This window comes from Chlorocebus sabaeus, chromosome 8, assembly GCF_047675955.1.
Source record: "Chlorocebus sabaeus isolate Y175 chromosome 8, mChlSab1.0.hap1, whole genome shotgun sequence".
Taxonomy (NCBI): domain Eukaryota; kingdom Metazoa; phylum Chordata; class Mammalia; order Primates; family Cercopithecidae; genus Chlorocebus; species Chlorocebus sabaeus.
Window position 1 is genome coordinate 30126878 of NC_132911.1, and position 13031 is coordinate 30139908.

The 13031-nt window shown below is 41.5% G+C and overlaps 1 protein-coding gene across 3 annotated transcripts in view; it reads left to right on the forward strand.

The window, feature by feature from the left end:
- Positions 1-13031, forward strand: part of RBPMS (RNA binding protein, mRNA processing factor) — a 188128-nt gene that overhangs the window by 116332 nt on the left and 58765 nt on the right. For all 3 annotated transcript variants that reach the window (XM_007962084.3, XM_007962085.3, XM_007962088.3), the window contains exon 5: positions 2590-2740. In XM_007962084.3, coding sequence (XP_007960275.1) covers positions 2590-2740 — 151 coding nt within the window. The remainder of the gene's footprint in view (positions 1-2589; positions 2741-13031) is intronic.

The following is a 13031-nucleotide window of genomic DNA, read 5'->3' on the forward strand; positions in this document are numbered from 1 at the left end:
AGGAAAAGGTTGCTTTTGAAAGACACAGGTTCACCCTTTCACTTGGCAGTAATCTTATCCTGACAGCATTTAATGTGAAGTAATGGTAACCAGAGAAGAATCTTAGTAGGCTTTAATTAAAAACACAAGGAATTTTTTTCTCTTATATTCTTCCTCCTATCTGCCTCTTTTTCATCTTTCTCTTTTTCTTTTTTCCCTCTTCATTTCTGTGTTCTCCCTTCTCCTGCCCCTCTTTTTTCTCCTCTTCATCATCCCTTAACATTTAAAATGTTTTTGGCTTGGCTAATCCCTATGGATGGAAACTTAGCTGAGCAGGATATTGATTACCAAATATGGTATTGCTGCTAAAGATGTTAGAGGAATGTGGCTTGTATTCTAAGCCTCCGGCCTCTGAATAAGCTGCCAAACAAATTAGGTCATTTTAACTTCTGAGCTTTTTTTTTTTAAATAAGGATGCTGGAACTTTGATTTGGAACATGATGTTATTTTAGTTCAAATGGAGGGGGCATGAAGAAGGGGGCAGGGAGTAGGGGAGACTTAGTTCAGCATGTTTTAGGACTCAAGCCACCAGCCCAGGTTGTGTAAGAGGCAAACACATTATGTGGAGCTTCAGTTGGTTCTGGAACCACCAGAGAAAGAACCGAGGCATAGAATTCACATGTACGGCCTCATTTTCTGAGGCCAGATGCTCTAGACCACGACCAGGTCCCAGGATACTCTTCATGTTATCCCCAGTGGCCTGGGCCACAGGACTCATCTTAATGTGAGCTCAGGTTTAGGAAAGTTGCTTCTTCACAGGAAGGTTGGTCAGGTTTAGTGCCAGGGAGGACGTCCTGAAGTTGATGGCAAGTCGGTACTATGTGTGTCTGATGGAGTGTGATGCGATTGAGCAAGTCCTTCCACAGCATACCTGTACTTGACACCCAGGGACTGTGCTTGTCTCCCAGCAGAGACCACAGTTCTTACCTCCATTCTTGGAAATATTTATTCTGTTGTAGTATTAGCTTTGTTAGGGTTGAAGTTGGTCCACCTCAGTGAGATCCTTTGTGACCTCACCTCAGCCTGCTTCACAATGCAGCTTTGCTTTTTGTTTTTGTTTTTCCTTATGTACTTTTTGGGCAAAATAGTATTGAGGTTTCCCAAATTTAAAAAACAACAAAACAACACAACACCAGTTAAAGAAAATGTTCTTATGTTTCCCAGAACGGGCACTATCTGTTCACTTTTCGGTGTTGATTAGGTATGCACAAGGGTATTCTCCACATCCCTTTTGCTACTGCCCTCAATTGGTTTCTTCTCAGAATGAGTGAGTCATGCTTGGGAAGAAATTCCACCCACTCCAAGACTTCTGGGTCAGGGCTCTGTGGCTTTTGTTAGGCCTCCCTAAGGACCTCTCTTTCCTTCCCCTTCCCCCCTTATTTCCTGTTAATGCCATTACTATCCAGCCACAGGCTCTTCCTTGTATCCTTGAAGCTGAGCCTGTGAAGTTTGAAGTTCTGAGTTGTTCATCCTGGTCTCTAAAGTAAGAGAGTCTTATTTTTGTGGATATTTCTTTTTCTTTCTTTTTTTTGAGACAGAGTCTAGCTCTGTCACCCAGGCTAGCGTGCAATGGCGCGATCTTTGCTTACTGCAACCTCTGCCTCACGGGCTCAAGCCATTCTGTCTCAGCATTCCAAGTAACTGAGATTACAGGCACATGCCGCCACGCCCAGCTAATTTTTTTTTTTGTATTTTAGTAGAGACGGGGTTTCACCATGTTGCCCAGGCTGGTGTTGAACTCCCGAACTAAGGCAATCCACTTGCCTTGGCCTCCCAAAGTGCTAGGATGATGGGCATGAGCTAGGGCATGAGCCACAGCACCCTGCCTGCTCTTATTTTTCTTCAAGCTCATTAGGAAGAACGGTGGCGAGGGGACGGGGGATGCTTTGGAGCCCTCAGGCCCATGTGTATACATTCAGAACACTAAATGGCAACTGTGGTCTTTTCATTTTCAGGACTCCAGTCCCTTTCCAGACCACACTATGAAAACATGGGAACTGAGTGGGTCCCATGGGTGCATATTTAAAATACACTCTCTTGGGATAGCTTTTTGACATGTAGGGTCCAGAATTCATGGTATTGGATGCTTAATAATGAAGGCATTCTTGAATGGTGGAAGGATTCCAAATAGACTTGTCTTGCCCTAACTTGTCTTTCATAGTGTCTGTGATTTATTTTACTGAATATAATCTGTTTTAGGTAAACTGCAGGAATAGGGTCAAAGGTAACTGAAATTACTATACATTAAAGTGTATAACTGTGCTAGGAATTTCCTGGTTCAAATTTTAAACTGGAAAGTTTTTGTCTAAAAAGAAAAGGAATAGTTGAAAATCTGTGTAACTACATTTTTTAAGTAAATTAAATACCACTGACTTTCGGGACACTTTGTGTTGTCATTTTTCCTGTAACCTGTGTAAGTAGTAAGAATGACAGTGGTTGCTGACCTTTTTTCCTGATAGACCAGGGTTTACTGGTGTGTTTATTTTGTCACCATTCCGGTTTGACTCTAAGGAAATGAAAACATCTTCCATTTGTTCTCTATTTCCAAAGGGCATCCGCTTCGATCCTGAAATTCCGCAAACACTACGACTAGAGTTTGCTAAGGCAAACACGAAGATGGCCAAGAACAAACTCGTAGGGACTCCAAACCCCAGTACTCCTCTGCCCAACACTGTACCTCAGTTCATTGCCAGAGAGCCATGTAAGTCGATCTACTTTTCATTTAAAAATAATAATAACTAAGAACCGTTCGTGTGCTGCATGTGAGGTTACACCACGGGACATGGAGCTGGCTGAGTCTTATTTTCCATTTCTGTGAAGAGGTTGCCTAGGCGTTCTTGGTGTCAGAATTCCAAATACAGCAATCTTGTTTGCAATGGGCTGTCCCAAAAGATGGTTCAGCTTGAACAGAATCATAACTTCAGAATTTCATTTGATGTACTACAGATTTCCTTAATGTGATATTGACCATTGTGAGTATGCCCCTAGTTGCTTTGGGTATAAACCCTTTATTTCTCCATGCTCAGACATGAGAGCTGGTTCTCAGCATTCACTTTAATCCATTTGTTGAAGGACATCAGCTCGATGGCTTTGGAAAAATAGGATATTAAAAGTGAAAGAAGCGGATCTTAGGAAGTTGGTTCTATTCAGTTTAGCCATAACTCTAGGGGGAAAAGTAAACACACACAAAGAATTTATATATTGGAACAGTCAGTCTAGCAAACTAATACCAGCAAAACTTTAAGGAAATTTGGGGCTTCCTGTTTCAACTTAATTGGATAAGGACACTGGCTAATTGCTCAAGACGTCTTCTACCCCACATTAATAAGCTTATTTCATTATTTCTCCCTTTCATTGAATAACTTTAAAAGATTCAATTTTCTTTCTCAAGCTCAGTCAGTGGCAGAAATGGGGCATGAGACAGGCCTTAACTTTTCCTTTCATTACAGAGCCATATGTGATTTAATATGGCAGGGCATTCAAGGAAACCCAAATGACTTGGATTCCAAGTTATTTGGAATATTTCTGTCCTGTCATTTTTGGTCTGTTTTCTAAACCACACGATTGTGATCTTCTTCCTTTGATAATACATTTTAACTCTTCTTACTGAAATTGAAGGACACATGGATTCCTTGCTCCCCCTATGTCACATGCATGTCAGATTTAATCAGGTTATCTTTGGAAGTCACAGCCATTCTGTAGCTCAGTCACTCTTGCTTGCTACTCATCAGTAGAAACTAATAGATAAGTCTTCCAGAATGTTCTAAAATAAATGTTTCTAAGAATCCAGAAAGTCATAATAGATGATAAAATTATTTTGTTCTTTCACCTTCTTTGTCCCAGGGAAACGAGAAAACTTTGCTTACTTGTTTGGGAAGGAAATCTAAACAAAAGTTACATCTTACAGTGTACTTGTAATACAGGAGAATATAGGAACATCCTTTACATAATTCTTCATCCTTAGAGTATCTAGCTTAATATTTTGTATATTGTATGTATTTAATATTTATTATAGTGAGTGGATAAATTGATACTGAAATTGGGCTACCTGTAGAACTACAGATGGATTTCTATGCCTCTTCTCTCTGAAATTTCTTCTCTCTTGATAAAGGCATCAAAAAAGAGTATTTTTAGGATGCCTGAATTTGTAAAAATAACCTAAAGTAATTCTTTGCCTTTTTAGTGAATTTGCCAACCTCAGATCTCAGAGTTCTTTGAAAAGATTAATTCAGACAGGAAATGTAATGCTGGTGATACTTAACTTTACATCCTCAATTCATTGCTAAGTGCTCTTTTTAACAGGCCCACAAAACTTTTTGTGAATTTCCTACAACAGCCCTGTGACATAGGTAGCCAGGAAGGTTGTAGCCAGGTCACAACATGCTATACAAAAGCAACAAATAGGAACAAACTGAACATTCACAAGTCCCTGAAGTTACAGGAGAGCATAGTAACTGAGCTTAGAACTCTTTTCTGGCAAGCTCTACTCATCTCCCTTCCCAGCATACAGAACAGTGCAAAAATGGCCAGATAGTTTCCATGACAGGGTAAAAACTTGCTCAGCTGTTCACAGCAACACAAATTTGAAGTTAAAATAAATAAATAAATAAATATATATATAAATAAATCCAAGCAGCCAGCAGTGTATTCTTGAGGAAAATAAAAGTCAGCATGATTTATCTTAATATAGCTCATTTTTACGACACAGCGTCTTGATAAGAGCAAGTCCACTGTGGCTCAGGTCAACTTTATTATCCATTGCCATTCCCTCTGGGAACTGGGATCTTGCCCGTCAGATAAACTTGCTTAACTGGAAGCACACCGCAAGACTAAGAACACTGTGTTGGGTTTACACGGACAAACCCAGTTGCATTGTACTCAGAATTGGGTACTCAAGGTGGTCGGTTTAACTAATCAGGTGTAGACTATAATGGAATTGTAGAATTTGGGGATTTTTGGAAAGGCCCTGAAGGCTAATCTTTGTTGTAGGCCATAGAGGTTTTTTGTACATGTTTCTTTTTGTTAATTTTTTCTATGGTAGTGGCTGAAAAGCACTCGTTGCCATCGCTAAAAGAAGAATGTTCTGTGGTTTACTTATACAACAAACATACTTGAACTCTCAATTCTTCATAAATATCTGAACTTAATGAACTTAAACGAGCACCCAGTGTGCTAGACTCTGGAGAAGAAGGAAATTGGTTTCTGCCTTTAAAGAGCTGTCATTCTGAGGAGTTGATGATGGTCAAAGTTGTCAGAAAAACCTGGTCTCATATGAAGGACATAAAACAGATTCTGCAGCTTGGTTGAGATTGCCCCAATCAGACTCCATATTTGCTGAGCACCTACTGCATTTGTGCCAGGGATGAAGAGTGAGAAAACCAGGTGTTGCAACTTAACCTGGGTAGATGGTGGCCTGCGGTGGAGAACTTTGGCTTCAGGCCAGAAGATGTCAGTGAGAATCCTGTCGATAATTTTGCCAATTATTGACAAACTTTGTGACCTTTAAGAAAAAAAATTTTTTTAACTTAGTTGTGCTCCTATTCTCTAAGCTATAAAATAAGAATAATACTTTCTGATTGTTAGGAGAGGTAAATAAAACAATATCCTAGGATTGAGCTGAGGATTAAATAGGTATAGTGTATTTAGAGTACTAGGCAAATGTAAAGTACAATCATAATTTGTTAATAAAGAGGATTGGGTTGCCTTTCTTTCCTAATAGTTACAGCAGGTATTGATCTGAGTTGTCATCACAGTTTGAGTATAGCCAATTGTCTTTGCAAGTTAGGAGAAAGGATGAGTGAAATTGTCATACAATTTCAAGAAAGTAGTATGTCTACCTGCCTAAATTTTTATTAATAGAATTGATCATTAATTTGAGCTTTTCTTTCTCTTTCTTATATGTAATAAAGTTGGAAAAGAACTGTGAGAAAGCGGGAATTAAGAGATGATGAAGAGCCGGGCGTGGTGGCTCACGCCTGTAATCCCAGCACTTTGGGAGGCTGAGGCAGGCGGATCACAAATTCAGGAGATTGAGATCATCCTGGCTAATGTGGTGAAACCCCATCTCTGCTAAAAATACAAAAATTAGCCAGGCATGGCGATGGGCGCCTGCTAAAAATACAAAAATTAGCCGGGCATGGCGATGGACACCTGTAGTCCCAGCTACTCAGGAGGCTGATGCAGGAGAATGGCGTGAACCCAGGAGGCGGAGCTTGCAGTGAGCTGAGATTGCACCACTGCACTCCAGCCTGGGCAACAGAGCAAGACTCTGTCTCAAAAAAAAAAAAAAAAAAAAGATGAGGAAAAATTATAAATGACATTAAATTCTCCTAGATTGTGCATTAAGTTGTATAGGAAGGTAGTATTCTATAATAAGAACTCTGCTTTGGAGATGAAGAAAGAGTAAGTCACTGTTAACTGATTTTTGTTTTTCTCATCTGTAAAGTGATGATGCTGTGTGCCAGATGCTCTCCTAAGCATTTTTACGTGAATTATCTCATTTGATTCTCAATAGCACTTGTTTTCCAGTTGAAGAAACTGAGGCCTGGGAAAGTCTAGTAACTTTCCTGAGGTTACACCGTCAATAAGTGTGATGGCTGAATAGTGTCCCCCAGAATTCATATGGTGACGTCTCTGCTCCTAATACCTCAAAATGTAACCGTATTTGGAGATAAGATTTTTAAAGAGATGATTAAGTTCAAATGGGGCCCTTAGGGGTGGAGCTCTAATCCATTATGACTGCTATCCTTATAAGAAGAAAAAGAGACACCAGGTACGTATACACACGGAGGAAGGGCCGTGTGCGGACAGAGGACAAGTCAGCCATCTGCAGACCAAGGAGAGAGACCTCAGGAGAAACCAACCCTACAGACACCTCTAGACTGGCCTCTAGAACTGTGAGGAAGTAAATATTTGTTGTTTAAGCCACTCACTCTGTGGTATATCACTATGGCAGCCCTAGCAAAACAGTACATCAAGTGATAGAGCCTAGGCTTAAATTCTAGGCTTTTTGTCATTTACTAGTTTTGTAAGTTTGGTTTAGTTACCTAACCTCTTTGTGTCTCAGTTTTCTCAGCTACGCAACAGCAATAATAAGGGCCACAGAGTCAGTACACAGTGGCTGTTAGTGTGCATGTGTAAAAATGGACACATTCATGTGCCTTTTGTCCCTCATAATTAAGAGACCTATAGTTTTTCTGTGTTTGTATACTCCGCATCTCACATCTAGAAATACATAATGGATTTTTTTTGTAACATACCATAGTTTTATTTTTATGTTTTTTCAGTTGATCATAATTGCCTGATTCCCAGCAAGTGTGGAGAGAGGTGCCCTTCAAAGTACTTTTTAAACTTACAGTGTAATGAGGTCTGATTGGGATGTGATTAAAATGCACATATTTAAGATGGCTCATTTGGTTAGTTTGTCATAATACATATGGAAATGATTGAATAAATGTTCTTGATGAGTTTATACTGTTTGCAATATACCTTATTATAATAGTGCCCTTAAAGGTGGAGGCATTCAACACTTTATTAAGTTGAATGAGCCTTTACTCAATTTAGACAGATCCTGTCCTTTCCATTCAGTTTTTATGAAGCAGATGTAAAAAGGCTCCAGAACTCTGCAGTAATGAAGATTCTTACACTCCAGCCCCAAGGAGTCTGGTTCTGCAAGTCTGGGCTAAGACGTAGGCCCTGTATTTTAAAAAACTGTAATTGTTCTTATTTTCCTCCCCTCTGGGCTTTTAAAAGCTCTTTGGGAAGTTTCGATACACAGTTAGGTTTGAGAGTCACTGGTAAATCAAGGAATTTTTAAAGTTAAATTCTCCTTCCTACTTTATTTTTTTAATTTTTTTATTTTTTGGAGACGGAGTCTCGCTCTGTCGTCCAGGGTGGAGTGCAGTGGCGTGATCTCGGCTCACGGCAAGCTCCGCCTCCCGGGTTCACGCCATTCTCCTGCCTCAGCCTCCTGAGTAACTGGGACTACAGGCGCCCGCCACCTTGCCCGGCTAATTTTTTGTATATTTAGTAGAGACGGGGTTTCACCGTATTAGCCAGGATGGTCTCGATCTCCTGACCTCGTGATCCGCCGACCTCGGCCTCCCAAAGTGCTGGGATTACAGGCGTGAGCCACCGTGCCCGGCCCTCCTTCCTACTTTCATATTCTTCTCCCTTGCCCCTGCACCTTTCTTCCCTCCTCCCTTCCCTCTCTCAGACAAAAGCTTGCTCTGTTAAATTGGTACTCTTAGATACCTGATCAGTGCATAACCTCTTGATGAATAATCAGATTACTTCCTTGTTTACCTGCCATGTCCCTGGAAGTTCCCATTTATCCAATACTGTCCTAGGCTAACTGGAGGTGAGTTCTCTATCTCATGTCTTAAGAGACCCTGTGAAGGTTCAGGAAAGCCTGTAAAATATCTCACACATTCCCTCCCAGAGACAACACTGAGCAAATAGGAAATCTCTTAACATTCATCTCTGTGGGATGAAGTCATCCAGGACCTATCTAAAGCTTCCTATGTCCCATGGAACAGAGCCCTGGTGCCTGCATTTTCCAAGGCAGCAGTGCATGGCGTGCACAATTAGAAAGACTGGCAGATGTCTTGTCAGTTTCACGCTTGCTCTCCTCCAGCAGCATTGTTTATGAAGACTGGGCAGGAGGAATACCTAATCAATCTGGGCAGAAGGAACGGGACACAAGGGGATGACTAAAAGTTGCAGGTGTTCTGAGGGCAGGACTTTCTATTTTATTTTTCCCAGATAACCAAAATCCTATATGCTTAGAAGAAAAATTTTCAGGCAGTCCAGCAAAAAATAAAAGTCATTAAATTCTACTACTACCCAGAGACAATCACCATTAACACTTCGGTGCTTTTCCTTACACACCTTTTAATATGCGTAATAAAATGTATCTCTTCCTGCATTTTGAATTTTGAAATCATTTAACTTACCCCTTTATCTTTAGGACAAAGTTTTGCTGCATGTGAGACTAAGTGGCCCAGTAGGGCTGAAAATAAAACCTGGGCTCTCACAAAACATCACCTCAGTCTTCTGCTGCCATTGCTGTAGAGCACTGTGTATTCATGTGACACAGATTACTAGAATCAGAGCAAGAAGGAGTAATAGCAGATAGATGTCTCTCTTAACTCTCTGATGTCTCAAGTAAGCCCAAACCAGCTCCTGAGCTGCTTGAATTCTGGCATTTGATTGAATGATTCATAGGCCTTTTATTTAATGGATGGGAAGAAAGGAAACGTTTATTGAGCAACTACTTTGTTTCCTTAAGAACTATATGTAAAATACCTATTTTGCCCCTAAGGAGACTGAAACTCACAGTTTGAGTAACTTTCCCAAAGTCACATAGCTCATTTTAAGGCCTGCTTGGCTCTAAAACCCATTGCTAGTCTTAAATCACCACACTGCCTTTTTTTTCCCCAGTTATGTTTTTATTATTTACTTCCCGACCTGCTCCCCCTCCTGCCCTTCAACATTGCCTACCTTATGGTCCATTTCTTGATTGATTGGCAGGGTTAGTCACTGTCACCCAGGCAGGAGTGCAGTGGCACAATCATGGCTCCCTGCAGCCTTGAACTCGTCTCAAGTGATCCTTCCACCTCAGCCTTCCAAATAACTGGGACTACAGGTGCGTGCCACCACACCCAGCTAAATCTTTATTTTTTGTAGAGTTGGGGTTTTGCCACACTGGCCAGGCTCGTCTCCAACTCCTGGGCTCAAGCAGTCCACCTGCCTTGGCCTACCAAAGTTCTGGGATTACAGGTGTGAGCCATGACCCACTTCTTTTTTAAGTAGCCCATGGCTGCTGACAGCTACAGTTCTTTCGAAGATAATTCCTTAGACAGTGCTTTAAACTCACTCAGACCTTTGAAAATGCGCTTACTAAAGTCACCAGAGGCCTACATCATATTATATAAAGTCAGGATTTCAGGGATAGTCAGCTACTTATTTGAAAAAATCAAGGCTGGGCGTGGTGGCTCATGCCTGTAATCCCAGCACTTTGGGAGGCCGAGGTGGGTGGATCACTTGAGGTCAGGAGCTTGAGACCAACATGGTGAAACCCCATTTCTACTAAAAATACAAAAATTAGCCAGATATGGCAGCGCTCACCTGTAATCCCAGCTACCCCAGAGGTTGAGGTGGAGAATCACTTGAACCCAGGAGGCAGAAGTTGCAGTGAGCTGAGATCATGCCACTGCACCCCAGCCTGCGTGACAGAGCGAGCCTCTGCCTCAAAATAAAATAAAACAAAAAATCAAGCTTCAGACTGGGCGCAGTGGATCATGCCTGTAATCCTAGCACTTTGGGAGACTGAGGCAGGCAGGTTGCCTGAGCTCAGGAGTTCGAGACCAGCCTTGGCAACATGGCAAAACCCTTTCTCTAAAAAAAAAATACAAAAAATTAGCTGGGCATGGTGGTGTGCACCTGTAATCCCAGCTACTTGGGAGGCTGAAGCATGAGAATTGCTTGAACCCGGGAGGCAGAGGTTGCAGTGAGCTGAGATCACACCATTGCTCTCCAGCCTGGGCAACAGAGTGAGACTCTTGTCTCAAAAAAAAAAAATCAAGCTTCACTATAATTCAGTAGCATCAAATTTGATGACCAAGGTGTATTAACTGTAAAATGTATCCTAAAGTTAAGCCACCAGATCATTTATATTTAGTTTGGTGTACTTTGTACTCTCTGGGAAAACTAAAACTAACATAGAAAATAAAACTAACATAGAAATGTGAGGGACTGTCTTACATGATATTGGGATGGTTATTCAGGGAGATAAAATTTTCAGTCCGTGTTAAGAGAACATGCCTCAAGTCAGTCAGTCTCTCTCTGTTTTTGGAGATTGGGCCTTGCTTTGTCACCCATGCTGGCCTAAAAGTCCTGGGTTCAAGCTATCCTTCTGCCTCAGCCTCCAGAGTAGCTGGGAGTATAAGCACATACCACCTTGCCTGGCATTTCTTCATGTATTTCCTTTTTTATTATTTTTTGTTTTTATTTCCTTGTGTAGTTTTTTTTGTTTATACATATATATCTATGCATGTATACATACTGTATAAAAATACAGCATATGGCAGGTTTTTTGGTTTGGTTTAGTTTTAATTTAGATAAAACATATGGTTATACTACTCTTAACATGAGTTCTCACCTCGTGGACCCCTTTCCATCCAGGACTGTGTATCCAGAGCATTGTTTTTTTTGTTGTTGTTTGGGTTTTTGTTGTTGTTGTTGTTTGAGGTTAGGTCTTTGCTCTTTGACCCAGACGGGAGTACAGTGGTGCAATCATACAGTCATATCTCAACACTTCAGTCTCCAATTCCTGGGCTGAAGCCCAGGTGATCCTCCTGCCTCAGCCTCCTGGCTAGTTAAAAAAAAATTTTTTTTTTGTGGAGACGGGCTCTCGTTATTCTGGGCCTTCTCGCTGGGCCTCCCAAAGTGCTGGGATTACAGGCAAGAGCCACTGCACCTGGCCACTGACCATACTTACACCAATTCTCACCTCATTAACACCTTTCCATCCAGGTAGATTTCATCAAGACTGCCTCCTTAAGCCCTAGGAAACTGTGTTGAGGAGACAGACATAAGAGCAGAACTCCATACGATCTCTTTCGTGTAAAGGGAGGAGTTCAGTACAGTAGTGATAAATAAAAAGGGGAAGGGGCCTGCCCTGAATTTTCTTCGAGATATCACTTGGAATGCTACTGGGTGGGTGCATTTAGAGGTACACTTAGAAAGTAGGAAGAGGTGGTAGTGAGGGCACACGTCATTATTTCACACCTTTTTCTAGCCTCCTGTCTCTGCTGGTGAGGGATAGGAGTGTGAAGAAGAGGTTTTGGAGACAAAGTAATGCAGAGTCCTGGGGCAGTCAGAGCCATCGGGTGATAGCAAAAGAAAGAGGCCAGGAAGTGAGACACAGAGGAGAAAGACATCAGACTGTGGCAGCCGAGCCTGCAGGGGTGTGCTCACTTGACTTGTGCCCATGCCCTTTGAGGCAGCTCTGCAGTGGGGGGACTCCATCCTAGCGATTCTGTCCTTGCTGTGGACCAGTTTGAAGCTGCTATAAGCAGCGTTCACAAAAACACGCGGATGATTTCCATTCTTTGTATTTAGACTTCATAACTCTGAACACCCTCACCGCTCCAGGCATCTGTGGGCCAGATTTTCCCTTCAGATAAGAGAGACTCTTCTGAAGAGTCTCGATGCGTATTTGGCACTCTGAATATGTATAAGAGCACCAGGGTCCAGGCACAGTGGCTCACACCTGTAATCCCAGCACTTTGGGAGGCCAAGGCCAGTGGATCACCAAAGGTCAGGAGTTCAAGACCAACCTGGCCAATATGGGGAAACCCTGTCTTTACAAAAATACAAAAATTAGCTGGGCATGATGGTGGGTGTCCGTAATCCCAGCTACTTGAGAGGCTGAAGTGAGGGAATCGCTTGAACCTGGGAGGTGGAGGTTGTAGTGAGCAGAGATCGTGCCGTTGCACTCCAGCCTGGGCAACAGAATGAGACTGTCTCAACAACAAAAAGCACCAGGTGCCATGGCCTTGGGTATTCTAAGAAATAAAAACATGATTCAAAACCACAGAAAAGGAGGACAGCAGAATATTCTTGGACACCAGAGACCTAATGTTCATTTCTATCCATATCCCACCCTGACACATACAAGAATGAAGCAAAACCCCATTTTTCTAAGAAGAAAGATCAAACATCTGATTTGATCAACACCTGTCTCCTCTACAAATCTGCATGTGTTCCTTGGTATTGCTTAGCATGGATAGTTTTAGTTTTTAATAATTTAATAATAATGTTAGGCAATGGATTTGGTAGGAATGGTTTTCAAATATAGATATATCTTGTTTTATGTAGGAGATACATAATTGCAGCACAGTGTAGATAAGCTGATTCAGTTAATATACATTATGATTTAATGGTAGTCTATCTTTGAATATCAAGGCTATTAACATTTGCCTTGAATT